General features: G+C 39.3%; 5 protein-coding genes across 5 annotated transcripts; 1 reads left to right on the forward strand and 4 right to left on the reverse strand.

Moving 5' to 3' along the window:
• The first annotated feature begins 454 nt into the window (after positions 1 to 454).
• Positions 455 to 3,463, forward strand: LOC130510442 (4-substituted benzoates-glutamate ligase GH3.12-like). Its single transcript, XM_057006764.1, has 4 exons — positions 455 to 754; positions 1,209 to 1,310; positions 1,402 to 2,180; positions 2,676 to 3,463. Exons 1-4 carry the CDS (start codon positions 492 to 494, stop codon positions 3,251 to 3,253), a joined length of 1,722 nt encoding a protein of 573 aa, XP_056862744.1. The 5' UTR covers positions 455 to 491; the 3' UTR covers positions 3,254 to 3,463.
• Positions 3,464 to 3,513: 50 nt separating this feature from the next.
• LOC130510441 (ubiquitin-like-specific protease 1C) lies at positions 3,514 to 6,756 on the reverse strand. Its single transcript, XM_057006756.1, has 14 exons — positions 6,293 to 6,756; positions 6,119 to 6,161; positions 5,945 to 6,030; positions 5,544 to 5,869; positions 5,344 to 5,392; positions 5,168 to 5,259; positions 5,053 to 5,082; positions 4,878 to 4,973; positions 4,692 to 4,794; positions 4,420 to 4,517; positions 4,194 to 4,316; positions 3,981 to 4,095; positions 3,788 to 3,895; positions 3,514 to 3,697 (listed from the first exon to the last, which is right to left on the reverse strand). Exons 1-14 carry the CDS (start codon positions 6,662 to 6,664, stop codon positions 3,599 to 3,601), a joined length of 1,740 nt encoding a protein of 579 aa, XP_056862736.1. The 5' UTR covers positions 6,665 to 6,756; the 3' UTR covers positions 3,514 to 3,598.
• Positions 6,757 to 7,728: 972 nt separating this feature from the next.
• On the reverse strand, positions 7,729 to 10,181 carry LOC108812852 (U-box domain-containing protein 18). The gene has a single exon (XM_018585232.2). The coding sequence runs from the start codon at positions 10,108 to 10,110 to the stop codon at positions 7,990 to 7,992; it is 2,121 nt and encodes a 706-aa protein (XP_018440734.1). The 5' UTR covers positions 10,111 to 10,181; the 3' UTR covers positions 7,729 to 7,989.
• A 1,321-nt stretch (positions 10,182 to 11,502) lies between these two features.
• Positions 11,503 to 13,160, reverse strand: LOC130510447 (protein PLASTID REDOX INSENSITIVE 2, chloroplastic). The gene is made up of 3 exons (XM_057006768.1): positions 12,571 to 13,160; positions 12,393 to 12,488; positions 11,503 to 11,830 (listed from the first exon to the last, which is right to left on the reverse strand). The coding sequence occupies exons 1-3, from the start codon at positions 12,814 to 12,816 to the stop codon at positions 11,642 to 11,644; spliced, it is 531 nt and encodes a 176-aa protein (XP_056862748.1). The 5' UTR covers positions 12,817 to 13,160; the 3' UTR covers positions 11,503 to 11,641.
• A 144-nt stretch (positions 13,161 to 13,304) lies between these two features.
• Positions 13,305 to 16,809, reverse strand: LOC108809948 (uncharacterized). Its single transcript, XM_056987464.1, is given in 18 exon segments — positions 13,305 to 13,497; positions 13,566 to 13,667; positions 13,761 to 13,841; positions 13,942 to 14,037; positions 14,141 to 14,245; positions 14,332 to 14,412; positions 14,484 to 14,543; positions 14,612 to 14,742; positions 14,827 to 14,902; positions 15,040 to 15,109; positions 15,214 to 15,275; positions 15,392 to 15,475; positions 15,584 to 15,658; positions 15,770 to 15,907; positions 16,012 to 16,070; positions 16,170 to 16,397; positions 16,508 to 16,564; positions 16,803 to 16,809. Coding segments are annotated over 18 exon segments (1,581 nt in total). The 3' UTR covers positions 13,305 to 13,428.
• Between the last annotated feature and the right edge of the window lie 4,119 nt (positions 16,810 to 20,928).

Raw genomic sequence — 20,928 nt, forward strand, 5'->3', positions numbered from 1 at the left:
ATTCTTCTATATTTTTTCCCATAATAGAAAAAAATCTATTAAATTATATTTTAGAGTAATTTACTTTTATAATAGAGATCTTGAAAAAAAACATAAATGTATTTATTGGAAATGCTCTAAAGAATCGGTGAATCACACATCTAATAATAGAAGTTTTTTACATTAAATAAATCGAAAATCGTCTTCCACATGTTTTTTTGCAAGTCTTCCACGTTTTTCATTTTAGAAACTTTTTGTATCTGTACGTTTACAAATAATCAAGGAGACTTGCAGATTACCGTAAACTAATAGCCTTCATTGAATCGATCAATGGCAAGCCTGGCTTGTACAAACTCTACCAATAGTTTTTTTATCATTAAACAAATCAAAATCATTTTAAACGCTAGACAATTTAAAATCCTTTGCATTCTGTACAAATAACCTCCTAGGAGTGTTTCAAAAAGAAAAACCTTCTAGGGAATTGGTAAATCACACATCTAAAAAGATTAAATATGAGTCGTATAGGCTGTGACCTAGAAGAGCTAACATCAAATGCGAAGCAAATACAAGACGATGTATTGACAAAGATACTCAAAGCTAACGCAAACACAGAGTACCTCAGACGTTTTCTCCAGGGGAGCACCGACAAAGAGCTGTTTAAGAAGAACGTACCGGTGGTGAGCTATGAAGATGTTAAGCCTTATATCGATCGTGTTGCAAATGGAGAACCCTCTGATATCATTTCTGGGAACCACATCACTGCGTTTTTCCGAAGGTTTACATTCGCCATCTTAACATTGAATAATAAGACAAGACGTTGTAGCCCATGGTTAGGACGGGTCCCCGCCTGCACCCAGGTAGGGGGTTCGATCCACGCCGGAGGGAACTACCTTGCAACGCTCTTGTCACCCACACGGATATGGGCCATGCTTTCGGCCCATTTGAAAAACTGGAAGGGGCGTCTATCCGTGGGCATTCCTTCCCCTTGGGGATTAGTCTGGGCCTTCTGGGCCTGGGATACCTCCAGGTTAAACAAAAAAAAACATTGAATAATAAGAATTTCTTATGTGTTAAAGAAAAGAGAAAAAGAGATTTCATTCAAAAAAAGAAAAGAAAAAGCGAGTTTCTTATATTAAGATTAAGCACAAAAAAGAGTTCCTTATATTTACATAAATATTTTAATGAATCAAAATAGTTATATATGTGTTGTATTCAATGGGTTATTTTAGCTCTGGAACTTCAGGTGGGAATCAAAAGATATTTCCAGCGACCAGCATCTTATCTGAGAATATTCAAATCCTCTTTACAATAACCTCGGCCATTATGTACAAGTAATTTCCACATGCATCCTTCTTTTATATATTTGACGCTTTCATGACAACGAAACGATGGATTAAAATCCTTTTTTAATTAATATTAAAGGTGTTTCGATGGTTTTAAGCAAGGAAAGGTGATAAGGTTTACCTTCACTCATCCGATATCCACAACTCCTTGTGGTTTGCCTCTTGCTCCTTTGATAACAAGCTTCACAAAGAGTGCCTGCTACAAGAGCCTGGCAAAAAATAGTCCAAGCCCCGACCAGGTCATACTGTGTCCGGACACCAAACAGAGTATGTACTGTCAACTTCTCTGTGGTCTTGTTCAGAGAGATGAGGTTGTAAGCGTTGGTGCTATGTTCGCTTCTGTCTTGGTTCAAGTTATCCATTTTCTTGAAATTTACTGGAAAGAGTTGGCCAGTAACATCAGATGTGGCCATGTCAGCGAGTGGATCACCGACCTTAGTTGTCGAGACTCCGTCTCTACAATCCTTGTTGAGCCAAATCCTAAACTGGCAGATCTAATCGAAAACGAATGCGGACAAAAATCTTGGCAAGGTATAGTTTCACGACTTTGGCCTAAAGCCAAATGCATTGAAGCTATTGTTACAGGAACTATGGCTCAATATATCCCAGCATTGGAGTTCTACTCTAATAATGAACTGCCTCTAGTCTCTAAAGTTTATGCATCTTCTGAAGCATTTTTCGGTGTAAATTTGGAACCTCTAAGCAAACCACAACATGTGTCCTACACATTTCTACCAAACATGTCATACTTCGAGTTCATAGATGTTAATGTCGATGGAGGAACCACGGGCGAGATTGTTGATCTTGTGAATCTGAAGTTAGGTCGCTACTATGAGATATTGGTCACAAACTTTTCCGGTAAGAGTCTTTTTAAATTGTAAGTAAATCGAAATGAATTATATTTTTGAAAAATAATCTAGGATAACCCTAAATTTTTTTATCATAAAGATAGCATCCAACATCAAAATAACCAAAATGTCTCATTAAATAGATAAATATACATTTATACTCATATGATTAATTAATCTAAACTTATGGCTTATAATTAAGAGATAGGATTTTGGGAGTGAAGTTAATTTTTTTAAAAAAATATTTTGAATTTCAAAAAGAAATTTGAAAAAATCAATTTTAAAAAGAATAATAAAAAATTAAATTTAAAAACATATAATTCGAAACTATAAAAATATTATTTTATATATTTAGGGTGTAAATTTTTTTGACTCTTAGGTAAAATTTATTTTGGACATTTTTCTCTTTGGAGCTCTTTTTGTAACAAAAACTTTTTAAAAAATCTATACTAGAGAACCACCCTATATTCTTATTTGAGCTAATGTTCATGTTTGTGTTTGTTAGGTTTACACAGATGTAGAGTGGGGGATGTTTTACAGGTCACTGGGTTTTACAATATGGCACCTCAGCTCAGATTCGTACGTAGAAAAGATACGGTTCTAAGCGTCTATGTAGAGTCAACGACCGAAGAAGATCTATTAAAGGCGTTGGCTCGTGCCACTGTCGTTCTTGAATCTTCGGATTTAATGTACACGGGTTTCACATCCTATGCAGATGTGTCCACTGTACCGGGTCACTACGTTGTTTATATGGAACTCAGAGCAAAAGTCGACTATAATAGCAGCACTGATGTTCTTTTACAACTTGATAACAAGGTATTGGTGGAATGTTGCTGCGCCATGGAGCAATCATTTAATGGTGCTTATAGGCTCTTCAGAAGCAAAGATGAACATATTGGAGCACTAGAGCTTAGAGTGGTGCAACAAGGAACGTTTGATTCTCTAATGAAGTTTTTTCTCTCCCGAGGTGCTTCCTTAGCTCAGTACAAGACACCTATGTGCATAAACTCTGTTGAGGCTCTAAAGACACTCGAAGACAAGGTTCTTGCTCGCTTCTTCAGCGACAAATCTCCTCCTGTCTGATCACCTACTTTGAAGAATAATGAAGCAGCAAGTGTGGTTTATGTGCGGATAATTGTTTGGTTTTGCTTTGTTTTGAGAGTTGCATTTTTTTTTTAAATCTATGCTTGGAGCATTACATATTCTCAACTTTTTTTAAATAATAATTTAATGTGTTATCATTCATAATAAATAAAACCGTTCAATTCTTTATATATTCGTGATTATGGGATGCATTATACGGAAATGATTTGTGAAAAAAGCCTACTTAGAGAGCATTGATCTGTTGACAAAAAAAAAGGAGAGCATTGATCACCGAGCGTTATGTATGGCATGAATCATGGAGGTTCTGTTCTGTACAGCTTTAATCTATTTGATTACACTCTCACCGAATAGCTCAATAAGTTTGTTCCATATTTTAATCCTCAAAGCGGAGGCTTCACTTGGTTTAAACCACTCCTTATGAATCTGGAGGTGGAAAACAAGACAAGAGTTTGTGTTAACAACAGAAGTGTTTAGAAGAGAAGAGGGATGTATATAATAAAGAGAGAGACGTACCATCCCCAAATCCTGCAGTTTCAACCTCTGAGGAGCATCTTCGATGAACCGTTGTATGAAAAAGAGCACAAACAGACCACAGTCGAAATCATTCTTTTGCTGCGGAACCTGTTGAAAAGGTGACATGATATATAAGTTTAAGATGAATACTACAATTTATTTTTAAAGACTAGTAAAAAAAAAAAATACTAGCCTTCACTTCAGCTTCGTTGATTCTATCTGGAAGGTCTCTCCATATCTTCTCTGAGATTGGTAAATCCGGTAGAGAAGCATCTTGATTCAGGTAACTCCATTCCTCTATCAGAAACCTAATCAAAAACCACAATTGAGAAAAAACAAAAAGAATCTAGTCAAAGATGGTCATAACACTGAGAATATGTATGCAATGATTCATCTGGTCTCTCACCTTTTGACGTTATTTAAAATTGATCTTGTTGGGTGAAATCCCAATGAATCCAAGTGAAGTATAGTCAAACCAGATTCGTCCTCCTTGTCTGGGATGCAAATGATTACTAAACTCCAGTGTCGACTGAAACATACAAGAGAACAGACTAAGATTAAATGACTGATCATCATGTTATAAAGATGCAACCATGGGAGTAACAATAGAAAACAGTCAGGGAATTACTTACTCCTCGTGAATTGGTATAAATATATATGATTTACGGAATAGATCAAAACCTTTCCACCACCGTCTCAACCTAACAAAAGATGCTTCCTTGTCGTTACCCTAATTATATTGAAAGGACAAGACAAAGAGACCGCATGAGTATAGCCAAAAAGAAATAGTATATCACAAGAAGTATCATCGGATGCTCTTAATTCTTGTCGCAGTTGAACATAAAATATTTAGATTCAACCATCTATGGTCAAACAAAGAAACTTAAGGACAATAGAAAACCACCTTGTATGAGACAGCTTCTATGAGCTTCTTGTAAAAAAATGTGTTAAAGAAATGGCAATCAGCAGCTGTTTGATTCGCTGCAAACACCTGGTGCTGCAGGAACCTAGCCAAACAAAAGGGAGAATAATCACACACAACAAAAAAAAAAGTAATAGCACAAGACAGATTCCGTCACTCAAAAGTCACCTGATGTAGAAATTAATAACTGGAGATGTAAGACATTCACGAGGTGAAAGGCATTTAAGATCATCAATAGACACTTGAACAAGGTCTGGGTCATCCCTTGATATTGATAAAAAAAAAAATATAACAATGTCAGTGAGTGAACCTACACCAATTACATGAAAGCTTTTTCACTAACCTTGATGGATAGCAAATATCTCCTGGTAACCTGCAAGATATCACTACAACTAAGTTACTTCCAACAAGAATCACATTCACTTGATGAAGGCAAAACAGAAACAACTCTTTTTTACCCTTCAGGAAGTTCAAGTGCTTCCTCTACTACCACCACTGGAGACTCAGGTTCCTCTTCATCCAAATTTATTACTTTATCATCATCTAATGTCTACAGCAAAAGAAGTGTCAGAATAGACGCGAAGGTCGATTTATATTGAATAATGTACAAAATATATGGAATAAGATGAGATACCTTCCTGCGGCTTGACCTCTGCGATAGAGATGCTTTACAACTCAACTCCCTGTGTGAGGAAGAGCTAAACACGTTAATACACTAAGTTCTCTTCAGAACAATCGCTTTGTTTTGAAAAGACATGTAAAAAAAACAATCTAGAACTTGAAGAGACATGTAAAACAATCTATGAAGCAGTAGCATAGAGGAAAGATATGGACCTAGGAGTATCATAGCCAACGACGCCGTCTTCATCATCATCATCATCATCATCATCATCGACGAGCAAATAAGGGGAAGAAGATTCCTTTGGCTTTCTTTTTCTATTTCCAAAAGCTTCTTCGTGTTTGCGATTCCCTTTTGGGTCCTTAAATCCAGAATAAAAGTTTGTTTCACCGATCAGAGACTTGCCGCTTAGTCTTGGCAACGACCGCCACCCATTGCTTTGCTTTGTTGTCGTCTCTACACCACTATCCTTTCGTTTCCAGCTTTCACGTCCCAAATCTTGACTCTCTTCGTTAAATAGTTTCACTGGTCGTGCCTCCACCTGTTAAAACAAAAGATGATTATCAAGTGTGAAGCAGCAACGGGGAATGTAAAAAAAAAAAAAAGAGTATCATACTTTGAGATTGATACTAAAATGAGCAGAAAACGGTGACCGAGAGACTTCTTTCGATCCTGTCGCTGTATTCGCTTGCTTAAACACATCTTTAACAAACATTACATGTTAGAATTAAACTTTAGCACTCCTCACCAACATTAACAGGGTCAGAAAAAAATAAAAATAAAAAAAAACCTGAGCTTTTTGGCTGAACGAGAATCTGACATTCGTCAGTATCCTGACAAAACCAGTGAAAGTGACATCAGACTTCTTTAATTAATAAAAGACAGAACACTAATGGTTACACAAACACAACAGGTTTCAACTTTTGAGTCACTAAGACGCAATTGCCAAGTGAAAAGAACAAACCGATTTGGCGCGGCGAAAGAACCTTCGCTGCTTCTCGTACTCGAGGTTTCCGATCCTGGACCGGATTCTCTCGCCGTTGTCCGGCAACCTGTCACCGAAAGAAGAGAGGAGCGATCTCTGGCGCTTGAGATGATCGTCGAGCTCGCTATCCTTGAGGGTTTTCACGCAGACGGCGGAATCATCGCCGCCGCCGGAGGAGAAAGCAGGCTCGCGCGGCGGAGTTTTGTCGCCGACGATCTCCAAGTCGGGGACGACTTCCTCGTCGACCAGAACATTGTCCCAGTCTATGTTGAAGCCCTTCGTCGGGGGCGTCTCCACGCGATCTAACTCGATTACTTTTTGCCTCTTCATCTCTTCTTCTCTTCTTCTCATCCAATTGAAAAGAAAAAAAGAGAAAAAAAACCCTTGTTTTTTAGATAGGCACTTCGGTCGGAATCTCTCGGTTACTCTTTTGGATCACTCTCTATATACTTCGATTCTCAAACGTTTTCGTATGAAAAAGGAAAAATATTAACACGAACAAAAAACGAAGAGTATGGGCTTTACCGCGAAGAAACAATTGGCACAAAAAAGCCCAAATTCTCTTCTTTTTTTACAAACTTACCAAAAAAAAAAACAAATTACACACTTAATAATATTTATAAATATATTATTAATTTAAAGATCAACAAAATAATTTATCGTCATACACTTTCAAAATCAATAACAAATTTAGCATAAATATATATATATATATATATATATACATATATTAGAAATAATCATGTTGTGTAATTATTGTAAAATTTATTAATATACAATTTTAGTTGTTTTAAAAAAATAAAAATTTTCATTAGTTATTAAGATCTTAAATTATGTTTATTCAAAACATAGCTAAATTATAAGCTCGATAAATATACGTTCAGAAATTTATTTATTTAAAAATAATATTAATTTAGATAATAATATAATAAACATGATTTTTGTCAAAAAATGTTTTCTTAATGTTTTTATTATAATTAATTTATGTTTAATGGTTAATCATATAAAAATAATTATTCATTAAAGATAACATTATATTTAGCCATCCTAACTCTTAATGTGATAGCTCCGTTGCAAAAAATCACTTCACAATATTAGTTTGGATAATAATATAATAGACATGATTTTTTTGTCAAAAATGTTTTGTTAATTTTTTATTATAATTAATTCATGTTTAATGGTTAATAATATAAAAACTGTATAAAATTAATTATTCATTAAACATAACATTATATTGTATTTAACTAATCTAACTTTTAATGTAATAGTTTTGTTGCGAAAAAGTCACTTCGCAAATAAATAGTATAGATTTTATATATTCATTGGTAGGTGCACAAAAAAATCATTGGTAAATTAAAATTATTGAAATGTGATGATAATTTGAGCGATTGCCCTCCAATTTGCCTCGTTGAAAATAACTTTTGTTTGAGAACTCATTTATTTCCAGTAAAAAATATAATAATTACATTATGGACATAGCTTCTTTTGAAAAACCAGAAGCTCATTACAATCCACATTAGCTCTTTCGATTTTTAAACACACATGAGCTTATATATATATACTGAACCGTTTATGTAAGAAAAAATAAATAATTTAAACCATTTAATCTACATATTTGAATTCTTTTGGTAAATAACCCTTTCAAATACTCAAGAGTTATATACCAAAAAAAAAAATCACCATGCGTGGATGAACCGTCCTCTTTGAAGACTCGGTTCAACCGAACCGGTTCTCCTCTCCTGGTACTCATGAATCATTCTGATAAGCGCGCTAGCCTTCTTGCTCCCTCCATACTCGCCGTTACTTATCACCGTGTAAAGCGATCCCATGACCACCGAGTTCTTCACAAGAACCCCGACGACGTCGCTCCCCGCGTTAAGACACAGGTTCAGAACCAGAGCGACGCAGTGCTGTCTCACCGCCGTCGAAACATCCGACGAGGACAGGATCTTCACCGCGAGTTTCAAACCGCCGCGACGGATCACCCCGATCGTCCCGTCGGGATACTCCGCCAGCTTCGCCAGCGTCGCCAAGCAATCCCCCGCGAGCTCTCCTCCGGTCTCCTCGTCTCTCAGGAGATCGATAAGAGCCGGGACGGCTCCCGCAGCGAGGACGCGCCAGTGGTTCTCGGATTGCATCAGCAGACCCATCACCGCGAGCAACGCGGTGCGTTTCGCCGAGTCGCCGTACTCGTCGTCGCGGCCTTTGACAATCTTCATCAGTCCGGGAATCGCGTCTGCGTTTTCACCGATGAGTAAGCTGTAGTCTTCGACGGAAGAGAGATAGAACAGAGCAGACGCAGCGTATAACCTCGTCTCTGTTTTAGCTCGTCCGTTGAGAATCTCCACGATGAGCCCTACCCCTTCTCCTCCTGCGATCTCGGATTTTCCGGCGACGTGTTTCGAGAGATTCAGAAGTCCAGCCATCGCGCTCTCTTGAACCCTCGAGTCTTCTGACGTTAAAAGATTTAAAAGCGGACTCACGCAGCCAGCTTCGACCAGACAAGATCTATTAAAACTACCCGTCTTGGTCAGAACGCGAATCTCTCTGAGAGCTCTGTAAACCGCCTCTTCGTCGCCGCCGTTTGTCAGCTCCGAAGCGAGGAACCTCGCGATGAGTCTTCCTGCTCCTCTCGCGGCCAGACTATCCGGCGCCACGTCACCGTGACTCTTTCTTTTCCGACCGTTGATCGCCAAAACGACGCCGTTTGCTCGGCAGTGCTTTTGGATCACGTGACTCACGGAGACGTTGTCGACCAACTCGGTACTGGTCAGAATCTTTCCGGTTTTGGGGCACGTGATGTTCCCGGATCCGAACCATTTTGTGATGGAGCTCCGATCATACGTGTGCCCTGTCTCTATGACCACAGGATCGGTCATAATCTCTAGAGAAATCGGGCAGAGAAGATCCTCAGCTTTTAATCCGCGTATCAACTCTTCATCATGAACATGGTCATCACGATGATGATGATGATGATGATGATGATGATCACTCTCGATACGTCGAAGTATCACGCATCTGCAGTAGCATATGAACCCTATCAAGCCGCTGAGAAGCTCGACTCTAGCGTTACTATTATTCTTCTTCTTATTATTATTCTCTAACCGCTCCGCCTCTATCTCTTCTCCGAGGAAGTTGATTTCTTTGACGCAATCTCCCCATGTTCGGATCCCAACGTCATCTAAGATCCGGTTTATCTCATCCGGATCGGGGATGACTCTGCTCTCGAACAGAGCAAGGACTCCATCAACGGAAGCTATGACCTTTTTATCGTCCGAGTCGTGTCGGACTACGTGTTTACGGGCTTGTTGCACCACTAGGTCAATCAGCTCGTTGACTTCGCTCGGTAAGTCAAAGGAGGAGACGGGAAACGTGCTGAGGCTAGTGGAGATGGATAGAGTCAGGACCCGAAGGTGATCCGAGACTTGATCTGAGCTCATGAGCATATGTATTCTAGCTCCGTCTCTTGTGGAGTCTTCTAGAAGGAACTTGAGCTTCTGGAAGATGACGTGGATTTCCGAGAGGCTCGAGACGGCGGCAGGGTGGGGAAAGTAGCGTCTTGGAGTCTTGATTCGGATCCGGATCTCTTCCAAGAAGATAGCTAGGTTTTGGATCTGCCTGATGGTTTTTTGGAAGCTTCGTTTATTGGTGGAGAAGTGTTTTTCCTTGAACGCGAGGATGTCGCCGGCGAGCTGAATCAGTGAGTCGAGAAGCGTGGTTACGGAGATTGATTTGCATGGTTGGACCGCCGGAAATGTCAGGATCCGGCGATATGACCCGGTCTTCGTGTGGATCATATTTCAATGACTTGTGATTCAATTTTTTGTTTTTGGATGTTTGTGTCTGTTTCGACTTTAGATCGGGAAAGTAGGCGAAAATATATAACCAGTTGGCAAGTGTTTGGACTATTTAGACGCGTGGCTATTTATTACTGGGTGTTTTTCTTGGAAACCCTGACCACTGACAGTGCGCCACGTGAGATCCATCATAAACGAGGAACAGGTTGCTTCGTAGATCGGTTTATGTGAACTGAGAGATTGACACGTGGTCATCGAGTGTGTGAGGATCCACGTGATCGTGAAGTTACGTGCATGGAGGCTGCCGACAAATTGTACGACCCATGTGTAAGGAGGACTTAAGAGTTAGGATATTTCCTCCTTCAATTTTTCATTATTTTCATAACCTATTCTCTTTTATCAAACCGGTATTAAAGATTAATTTGTCTTTATGTTTACGGTAACCGATGCCATCTTATCTGATAACTCGTATGATTTGATATTAAAAACATGACGTTTACATGAATATAATCTCTATATTTATAAGTTTTCTTCTCCCTCTCCATTGTTTACTCTTTTCACAAGGCAAATGTGCAAACTTAGATGTATGTTTTGTACCCTTTTTGAACTGTGGAAGACGTTATTAATGTTCGTAGTCCTCTACGCAAAGATAATCATTAACCATTACTCATTAGTTTTGGCATTGCCCGTTACAAATTCGAATGATTGCCTATTTGTGGAAGTTTCCTCACCTTCGTTTTCCAATTTAATGATTGATGGCCATAGTATTTAGTTTTGGAATCTTATTACCCGAGAGTGAAGATGCTTTAAATATGGACATGTTCAGGTAGTCTTTAATTTATCAGTCATGGGTTGTCAATTGTTAGTTGTTATAATACTTGGGGAACAATGGCCGGTTGCGTTCAGGACCTAACTTTTAAAAAAAAAAAATATCTGAGTCAAAAGTCAACCGTTAATCAATTATGGATTCGTTTTGTTTTCTGTATATTATTTGTCACTCCTATTCATTTAGAGCAAAACTGTATATAATAACACGAAGTCACGAACGAATTATTCAGAGGAAAAGTCAACCGATAGTAACAATATCGGTTATTTATTTTGTTGAGCATCTACTTGGAACTATCATGGGAACATCATTATTTCATGCCAATTCGTCCTGGCTGTCTCATCGATTTGGCTCCATTTCTTTCTTTTGTTCTCCTGACCCCAAAAAAGAAGAGGCCAGTTATAATAAGAATCAAACTGAACCGATTCTAATCAAATTGAGGGTTTGTGAACCGATACAACCGATTTATTCAAGATGTACCGAGTTAGTTATGGGCAATCGTTACACTCCACATGTTCAAGATAATCTACTGAACCATACATGAATCAAACTAGGAAAACAGCTGATGAGGCCAAGCGATTTGTATAAGAACAGAGCTAACAGAATACCGAAATCTGCAAAATTCAGAGTTTTACAAAGACAATCTATCATCTGATACATGAGTACTGAACTATGTTTTGATGATTTGAGGTTCGGGTGGTGTTACTAATCAGTGCCAGTCCATTCCTTCCAATCCTTGTCTACATGATCCTGAGCCCATTTGATAGCTGCACGTGCGGCTTGTGGACCTCCAGGCAGTTCCCTTTCATTGAGTGTATCAGCCATGTCGATGAAAGGTATGACCAAAAGTGTTCCAGGTCCTCCATACTCGCTGCGCAAGAACGTCTCGAAGATCTGTCAAGAACCACAATGGCGCAAAAGAGAATGCTTAAAGAGTTTTGATAAGAAATACAAACAGCCTTAGAAACCAATAACACATAACGAACTTATGACATTTGATATCTCTCACCAATACCAAACCATTTAATGGAAAGTTCTGGATTCCGAGGTGCTAATTGGTAAAATAAAAAATAAAAAACATTCACACTTTTTTTTAATGAGATGTCTAGATAGGTTTGAACACAAAACCGCTCCTAAACACGAAAGGAGATGTAGAATCATACAGCATCATTGCAAAGGACCATTTCCTAACCATGCAATGCATATTCAGTTGACTCCAAAAAACGATTAGATTGTAGTTCAGACAATAATCAAAAAAAAAAATTTTGAAGCATGGCCATTCTCCTAATCTCTGTGTACATATGTAGTCAGTCAACATGTCAAGAAAAATCATAAGCTAAGATTTTTTTTTTAAAAGACACCACTTTTGAGTTTCACGAACGGGTTTCAAACACCACAAGTCAAAGATAAATCTCACATTGGTGTATGAAATGAAAGTGGGAACATTGGCAGATACCTCAGTGCAAACTCCCACAATCTCATCAACAGAGTCTTCAAAAAGATCCCTCTTTGATAGTTTCTTTGTCATATGGTCCTTGAATTTCTTAGTCTCCTGTATCACACATCATTCATACATAAAGCAACCAGAATTTGAGTATGAACAGAGATGGGAGAAGGGGGTTAAGTTAGCTCACAGCTTCGGCGAATTCGGGAATTGGATCCGGGAACTTGTACTCCGCAGCTCTGCATAAGAACCCTCTCCGTGGCAAAGAAGAAAGAGAAAAGTTTGTGGATTTGGCTGTCAAACGCCGGTGAAGAAACTGGGTCGGTTTGATTGCGCACGAACTCCCGGCTTGTGAAGAAAGATTGAAGATTGTTGGAAGAGCACAACGGATTGATGAATGGAATTGAAGCCGAGTAGAGAAGAGAGCCGCGTCCATTTTGCACACTTCCGCTTCACTCTCGAAACCTTATCTTTTTACTCTGTTCAGCTGAGGGGTTTAAGCGGAGGTTTCGATTTGAGCATGGAAAAAGTTAGAGGGTTAAATAAGAAAGCAAAAGAAAATATATCAGCAAAGTTCAGGGGTGAAAATGTAAGAAACTAAAAGATATGAGGGAAAAAGGATAAAAGATCCTGTTCAAGTAAGTTGTCGTGACCCCTGATGCTTTCTAGACATATATAAACAAGCCTTACTTTCACCGTCTTTCCGATGTGGGACTTTTAGTTCCCCCACTTCCCTGCTAACCGCATGACACGTGTAGTTACTTAGTTAGTGACTTAATTCAAAACCTGACTCATAACCAGAAACAAATTCTAATCCGTAGACAAACCAGATTAAAACTCTAGATCAATAAGTTTTCTTAACCACCCGGTATATCTGTTGGACTTCCATGAAATTTCTTTGAATCTTTATAGCCGTGAACCATATCATCAAAGGAACAAAATTTTATCTCCCGCTTGAAGGCACTCAAATAGCTCCATAAAGAATGTAACAACTAAAAGTGCAAAACTACAGAGGGACAAATCTTCACTTCAATGTCTCTATCTCTCTCTAGAAGAAAATCTCTACTTTCTTTTCAGTCATCTCAAGAACATGGTCTCTAGCGCACGTGAGAGCACTCTGGATTCAAATAAAGAACAAAAGCCTCAGCAACCAGAATCTTTTAACAAGGAGATATATGTTGTTACCTGTCCAAACTTGGTGATGAAGTTGTTCCCCCGGTTAATAGATGTAACCGTGACATCTTCATTAGCTTTTAGAGCTTGAGCAATGGCGAATGCTCCATCATCCTTCACATGAAGCGAATAACAAGATTCTTCAAGCTTACAAGGTTTATATATGAAGACACAGTGCTGAAGAACAAAGTTAGTTTCGTTTTTTACCCGTATTTCATTGAATCCTAGATCCACCGATGTCAGAGCTTCATTAACCACTTTTAAACTCCGAGCTAAGCAGGAAGCGCCCTGACATATAATAATAACGCATCAATTATGAAAAGATGACCTTGGTAGATACATATATATGCAAAACAAACTGAGATATAAAATGTCTGCACTGACTAACCTCATCTCTAAGTCCATTTGCCCGCAAGTCCAAAACGGATATCGTGTTGTTATATCTCAGCATGTCTGCAACGTACTCAGCACCCTTAGCCGCTATCTGCACGACATGTGAATGAAAGCCAACAGTGATATAATATTAACAAAATAAACAAAAGAAACATTTATTTCATATATCAGAGAGTTAAGGGCAGAGGCTTTACCTGGCACCAACCAAGCTTGAGCGTCTTTATATTTCCATGGAACTTGAGAATTTCGGATAGTGCTTTAGCTCCGTCGGGTCCTATGGGATTATAACCAACCTCTAACTGAGGAAATAATGAATGAGACTGTCACTGTCATAATCTTCCATGTTATTAAGTAAAAAATGAGAAAGATTTTGATGTGCACTGACCGTCGTAAGAATCGAATTATCTTTCAGAGCTTGAGCTTGAGCTATAGCATTAACTCCCTATGCGTGAATGTTATTTCCACCCTAATTTATAAAAAAATGCGTTAACATTCATAATACTTAGGGAGACTGGAGAAGAAGATGTCACTTCTCACAATGTCAATTGTTGCAATTGAACGGTTTTGCTTCAGAGCATCTGCAACCTTCTCAGCTCCCTGAACCCATTGAAAATCATTAGTATAGGTAACCGGGTGATATAAAATGGATGTGTAATAGTATATACCTCATCGCCTATATCATTCATGTAAAGGTTCAACCAAACCAAGCTCTTGCTTCTCTTGATGTACTCTGCTACATAGAAGGCGCCCTTTGCGGTGATGGAGTTGTTACCGAGGTCAAGCAGAGTCAGCTTCCCTGAACACAAGTAGAGGTAAGAAAGAGTTAACCTTTGACATATAATGAGTGTTTTTAATTGACACAGCTGGAAGAAAAAAAAACCTTTGTGGGAAGATAGACCAGCCATCAAAGCACGAATCCCTTCATCTCCGATCGAGTTTCCATGCAAATGAAGTTCCTGCAGCGTAGAATGACCAGACCAAGGGCTAAAATGGATTACCTCTTTTGCTGGTAAAGATTCCACACTTAACTACTAAATGTTTCTCTTAACATCCAAATGGTATACATAGAAAGAGACATGAGGAGTATTTGTACCCGTAAAGACTTGTTACCCTCAAGCCCTTTAGCTAAAGCATTGGCACCCAAAGCACCACCATAGTTTCCACTGAAACAGATCATCCATAAAATCAGCAAGTCAAGGGTATAAAATATCGAAAAAATTAAATAAATCACATGAGACACAGAAAAATCCATCTATGAAATACTCACTTGAGATGCAAATTTCGTATTGTATTGTTCTCGAGAAGAGCACTAGCAAGACTTGTGAATCCCTACCTCCATTTCAAAGAAAGGGGAGAAGAACACACAACAGATTCAATTCATAAACCTCGATGCTTAGTTTTGCGATATGAAGCCCTTGAACTGAACAGAAAAAGAAAAAACTTACAGAATAGTCAATCATGTTATTGTTTAGCTCAATAACCCTCAAGGTTGAGTTTCTCTTCAACAACTCTGCAATGTCTTTCGCACCCTGCACAGAAACACTGGAAGTAGTTCAGAGCATGAACTAATTAAAAGTGTTGTGGACTAACTAAGGAGTTTGAAGATCATGTAAACTACAACATCTGCTTAGACAAACCTCGTCTCCTAAATCAGTGCTGTTCAGCTGAAGTATCTCGATGCTAGAATTTTCCATCAACGTAGCACATAAAGTCTGTCATTACAAGATAAAAGAAGAAAACTACATCACAGAACGAAATGTACACCTAAAAAGAGTAAGCTCTGTGTGATCTTTTGGAGCTTAAATGCTAGTATTTACACCAACCTTAACTCCTTCATCACCGATAGGGTTTCCAGAGAGGTTAAGAACCTTCAACATAATATTTGACTGAAGAACACCATCAAAGGCTTTAACTCCTGCAGCTGTAATTCCATTTGCAGAAAAACTGACGTCCTCTAAAGTCTGAAACCACCAACCATCATATTGGGAGTATGGTTAGTCATTCATTCAACAACATAAGACGATCATGACGCTAATGAAGTTGGCAGATAACAAGAGCGTTTAACCTGATTGTACCCAAGGCTTTCAGCCAGAAAGAATAATCCTTCATCTCCAAAGTTGCATCCTGCAACATAAATAATACTCAAAAGGTGAGCTACATCAAGTATCATTCAAACCAAATCTAAAAAAATGTAATAATAGATTAGATTATTCAATGCAAGACCTGACATGTCAACAGTTCTGAAGGCTCTGAGTTCTTTAGCGAACTCATTAAGCCTCTGCTTGGCCTCCCTATCAACCTTCGCAGCAAACCCTTGTAACAGATTGGTACCAGCACCGATAGACCATTTCACTCCCTGTGTAGAAGAAGACTTGCCTTCTCCTCCAGCAGGAGAAGAAGTCTTTGGAGAAGACTTTGGGGACATGAACTTCTCAACCACTTTCCACAAAACTGCCAGCTGAATAAAACAAATTAGTAGATGCCTCCATTCATTTTCTCACCTCACCATGGGACCATTAAAGAAAACAAAAAACTTTCTATGCTCCACACAATCTGCGTACCGAAAGTGACGACAACGAATGAGCCAACGGGCAAGACGGAAGAAGCAATCTGCTGCACTTTATGTTGGAGATAATCATGAAGTTAACTTGGTTAACAAGTTAAAGTAATTCCTTTTAGGAATAGGTTTATAAAAGATAAGTCCTAAGAGTTTAGGATAATGTGTTTCCTATATAAGTAGATGCAAGAGTGTTGCATACCTTAAGAGTTTAAGGGTTTGTGATTTGGAGAACTTAAGTTTTGGGAAGTTTCTTAAGTTAATAAAGAAGAGTTTCTTTATATTTGAGTTCATAAAACAGAGCATTAGACTTATATTTGGTATCAGAGCAAGATCAAAAAGATGGGGGATCTAACCGTTGCTACAACAAAGAAGGAAGGAGGATCATCCTCCATTAAGTGTCCAATGTTGACAGCAACGAATTACACCGTATGGAAAATACGGATGAAGCTTCTACTCAACGTTCACGAAGTATGGGAGGTCATCGAGACAGAATCTGAAGATAAAAAGAAAAATTTTATGGCAACCGCTCTTATCTGTCAATCGATTCCAGAGGCAATGATCTTACAAGTTGGGAGCCTAACTTCTGCAAAGAAAGTATGGGACGCGATTAAGACTCGTCATGTGGGAGCAGAGAGGGTTCGAGAAGCTCGACTCCATACTTTGATGCTTGAGTTTGATAGGATGAGGATGAAGGAAACAGACAAAGTGGATGACTTTGTCGGCAAACTTACAGAAGTATCTTCAAAAGCAGCTGCACTGGGAGAAACCATGGAAGAAACAAAACTAGTCAAGAAGCTCTTGGGAAGCTTACCGCGCAAGAAGTTTATTTTTATGGTTGCTTCCCTTGAGCAACAACTAGATTTGAAAACTGCAGGCTTCGAAGATGTCATTGGACGACTGAAAGCATACGAAGAACGAGTAAGTAACGATGAAGAAGATGTGCAGGAAGATCAGAGTAAGCTCATGTACTCTAATACAGAGTCACAGAACAGAGACTATAATGGAGGACGTGGTCGTGGTCGTAACTACAGCAGAGGAAGAGGACGAGGAAGAAATCAATGGGACAGTCGAGATAGCAGGACGTACTGGGAAAGTAGAGACACATCAAAGGTTATGTGTTTCAGATGTGATAAATTGGGTCACTATGCAGCAACATGTCCGGATCGTTTGCTTAAATTGCAAGAAATATCAGAGAATAAGGATGGAGATGAAACGCACGAGGCTGATAAACTCATGGTACATGAGTTAGTTTATCTCAATGAGAAGAATGTAAGGCCAAAAGAGTTCGAATCAAGCAACGATGGAAACAGAGTATGGTACTTAGACAATGGAGCCAGCAACCACATGACTGGGAACCTTGAGTATTTTAAATCGTTAGATGATACAGTCACTGGAAAGGTCCGTTTCGGAGATGATTCGAGGATAGATATCAAAGGGAAAGGATCTATTCTATTCATAAGTCAAGATGGAAAGAGAAAGATACTTGCGGACGTTTACTTCATCCCAGAACTCAAAAGCAATATCATAAGCCTTGGACAAGCTACAGAGTCTGGTTGTGATGTAAGAATGAAAGAGAATTACCTTACCCTACATGACAAAGACGGCAATCTTATTGTGAAGGCACCAAGGTCAAGAAATCGCTTGTACAAAGTGGTGATGGAAATAGAAGAACAGAAGTGTTTAAAAGCAACGACTACGGATGAAACTTCAAGATGGCACGCACGCCTTGGTCACCTTGGAACTGATCCTATGAAGAAGATGATCAAGCTGCAACTAGTTACAGGTCTTCCCGAGTTAAAGATAGAGAAGGAAACATGCTCATCGTGTTTAAAAGCAAAACAAATAAGACAACCATTCCCAACGACTACAACATATCGAGCATCCAAAGTACTAGAGTTAGTACATGGAGACCTTTGCGGACCAATAACGCCATCGACGGCGGGTAGAAAAAGGTACATATTTGTACTCATTGATGATTACTCCCGATATATGTGGTCTATACTCTTGATGGAGAAGTCGGAAGCATTCGAGAAATTCAAGATATTTAAGAAGGTAGTAGAACATGAAACCGGAACAACTATCAAAACTCTAAGAACAGATCGAGGTGGAGAATTCACAAGCTTAGAGTTTCGGAGATTTTGCGATGAAGCAGGAATACAGAGGCATCTTACAGCTCCGTATACGCCACAACAGAACGGAGTCGTAGAAAGGCGTAATAGAACTTTGATGGAGATGACAAGGAGTATCTTGTCTCACATGGAAGTACCAAATTATCTATGGGGAGAGGCAGTGAGACATTCGACTTATCTCATCAACAGAATAGCAACAAAGACACTGGAATCTCAAACACCATATGAAGCGTACAAAGGAAGAAAACCAAACATCAAACACCTTCGTATATTTGGATGCATCGCACACGCCAAGATAGAACCAGTAAACTTGAGGAAACTTGATAACAGGTCTCGTACTCTCGTACACCTTGGAACTGAGCCAGGATCTAAAGCATATCGGCTATTTGATCCCACACACCAAAAGGTCGTCGTCAGCCGAGATGTCGTGTTCGAAGAAGAGAAAAAATGGGAGTGGAATAAGACACGAAAGGAGGAAGTCGAGAAATCTGGCAGTTTTAAGGTTATATTTGGCGAGTTCGGGAATCAAGGTCTAGAAGAAAATACAGATAATGCATTGACTGGTGAAGAGACAGTTGAAGATGAAACAGAGGACATCAAAGAAGAAACAGAGTCGGGAGAAGAAACAGAGGAGGTAGAACCGCGAAGGTCAAACAGGATCAGTAAGAAACCGGCATATCTTGATGACTACATATGTCTTGCTGAAGAGGAAGGAGAACGTCTGCTATTACTAATAAATGAGGAGCCTTGCGATTTCAGAACAGCAATGGAGGAAAAGGTGTGGCGTGACGCATGTGAAGAGGAAATCAAGAGCATTGTGAAAAATAAGACTTGGGATCTTGTTGTTCTTCCACCAGGAGCAAAAGCCATCGGACTAAAGTGGATTTTCAAAATTAAAAGAAACGCAGATGGAAGTATTAATAAGCACAAGTCAAGGCTAGTAGCTAAAGGATATATTCAGCGCCATGGCATCGACTTTGAAGAAGTCTTCGCCCCAGTTGCGCGCATTGAAACTGTGCGATTCATCATTGCTCTAGCAGCATCAAGTGAATGGGAAATCCATCACTTAGACGTCAAAACCGCGTTTCTACACGGAGACCTAAAAGAAACCGTATATGTTAAGCAACCGGAAGGATTTGAAATCAAAGGAGAAGAAGATAAGGTGTACAAATTGAATAAAGCTCTATATGGACTGAGACAAGCTCCAAGAGCTTGGAATGAGAAGCTCAACAAGGTTCTAGAGACTTTAAAGTTTAAGAGATGCACTAAAGAACCGGCGCTGTATCGAAAGGAAGAGAAAAACGATGTGTTGCTTGTCGCCGTATACGTCGATGATCTTCTAATAACAGGGTCTAACCGTGGTATGATAGTTGGATTCAAGAGAGAGATGTCAAGCAACTTCGAGATGAGTGATCTTGGACTGTTAACCTACTACCTCGGTATAGAAGTACTACAAGAAAAGGGGAGAATAACTTTGAACCAGGAGAGATATGCAAAGAAAATACTTAGTGAAGCTAGTATGGATGAATGTAACGCTACACAGACTCCTATGGAGTTCGGGTTGAAGCTATCAAATGCAGAAAACGAAGATAGCATTGATGAAGGAGACTACAGACGGAAGATAGGGTGCCTGCGATATCTACTCCACACTCGTCCGGACCTTGCCTTCAGTGTCGGACTCCTTAGTAGGTATATGCACAACCCGAAAACCTCTCATGGAATAGCTTTGAAACAGGTGTTAAGGTATCTAAAGGGAACAACAAGCTTAGGCCTCGTGTACACAGCGTCCGGAATGATGAAGTTAGAAGGTTACAGTGACTCAAGTCACAACATCGATGATGATGATGGAAGAAGCACTACAGGTCACGTGTTTTATCTCAACAACTGTCCAATCACCTGGTGCTCACAGAAACAAGAGACGGTAGCTTTGTCATCTTGTGAGGCTGAGTTCATGGCTGCAACCGAAGCTGCAAAACAAGCCATATGGCTTCAGGAGCTGTTAGAAGAAGCAACCGGACAACACAGTGATCGGGTGGTGATATGGCTAGACAACAAATCAGCCATAGCTCTCACCAAGAATCCAGTCTTTCATGGCCGAAGTAAACACATACACAAGCGATACCACTTTATCCGTGAGTGTATCGAGAAGGAGTTAGTCGACGTCAAGCATATCCCGGGAGCAGAACAAAAGGCTGACATTCTCACTAAAGCATTAGGAAGAATCAAGTTCAAGGAAATGAAGTCACTGGTGGGTATTCAAGACATTCAAGAAGTTAACTTCAAGATTAAGGGG

This window comes from Raphanus sativus, chromosome 1 (genome assembly GCF_000801105.2).
Source record: "Raphanus sativus cultivar WK10039 chromosome 1, ASM80110v3, whole genome shotgun sequence".
NCBI lineage: Eukaryota > Viridiplantae > Streptophyta > Magnoliopsida > Brassicales > Brassicaceae > Raphanus > Raphanus sativus.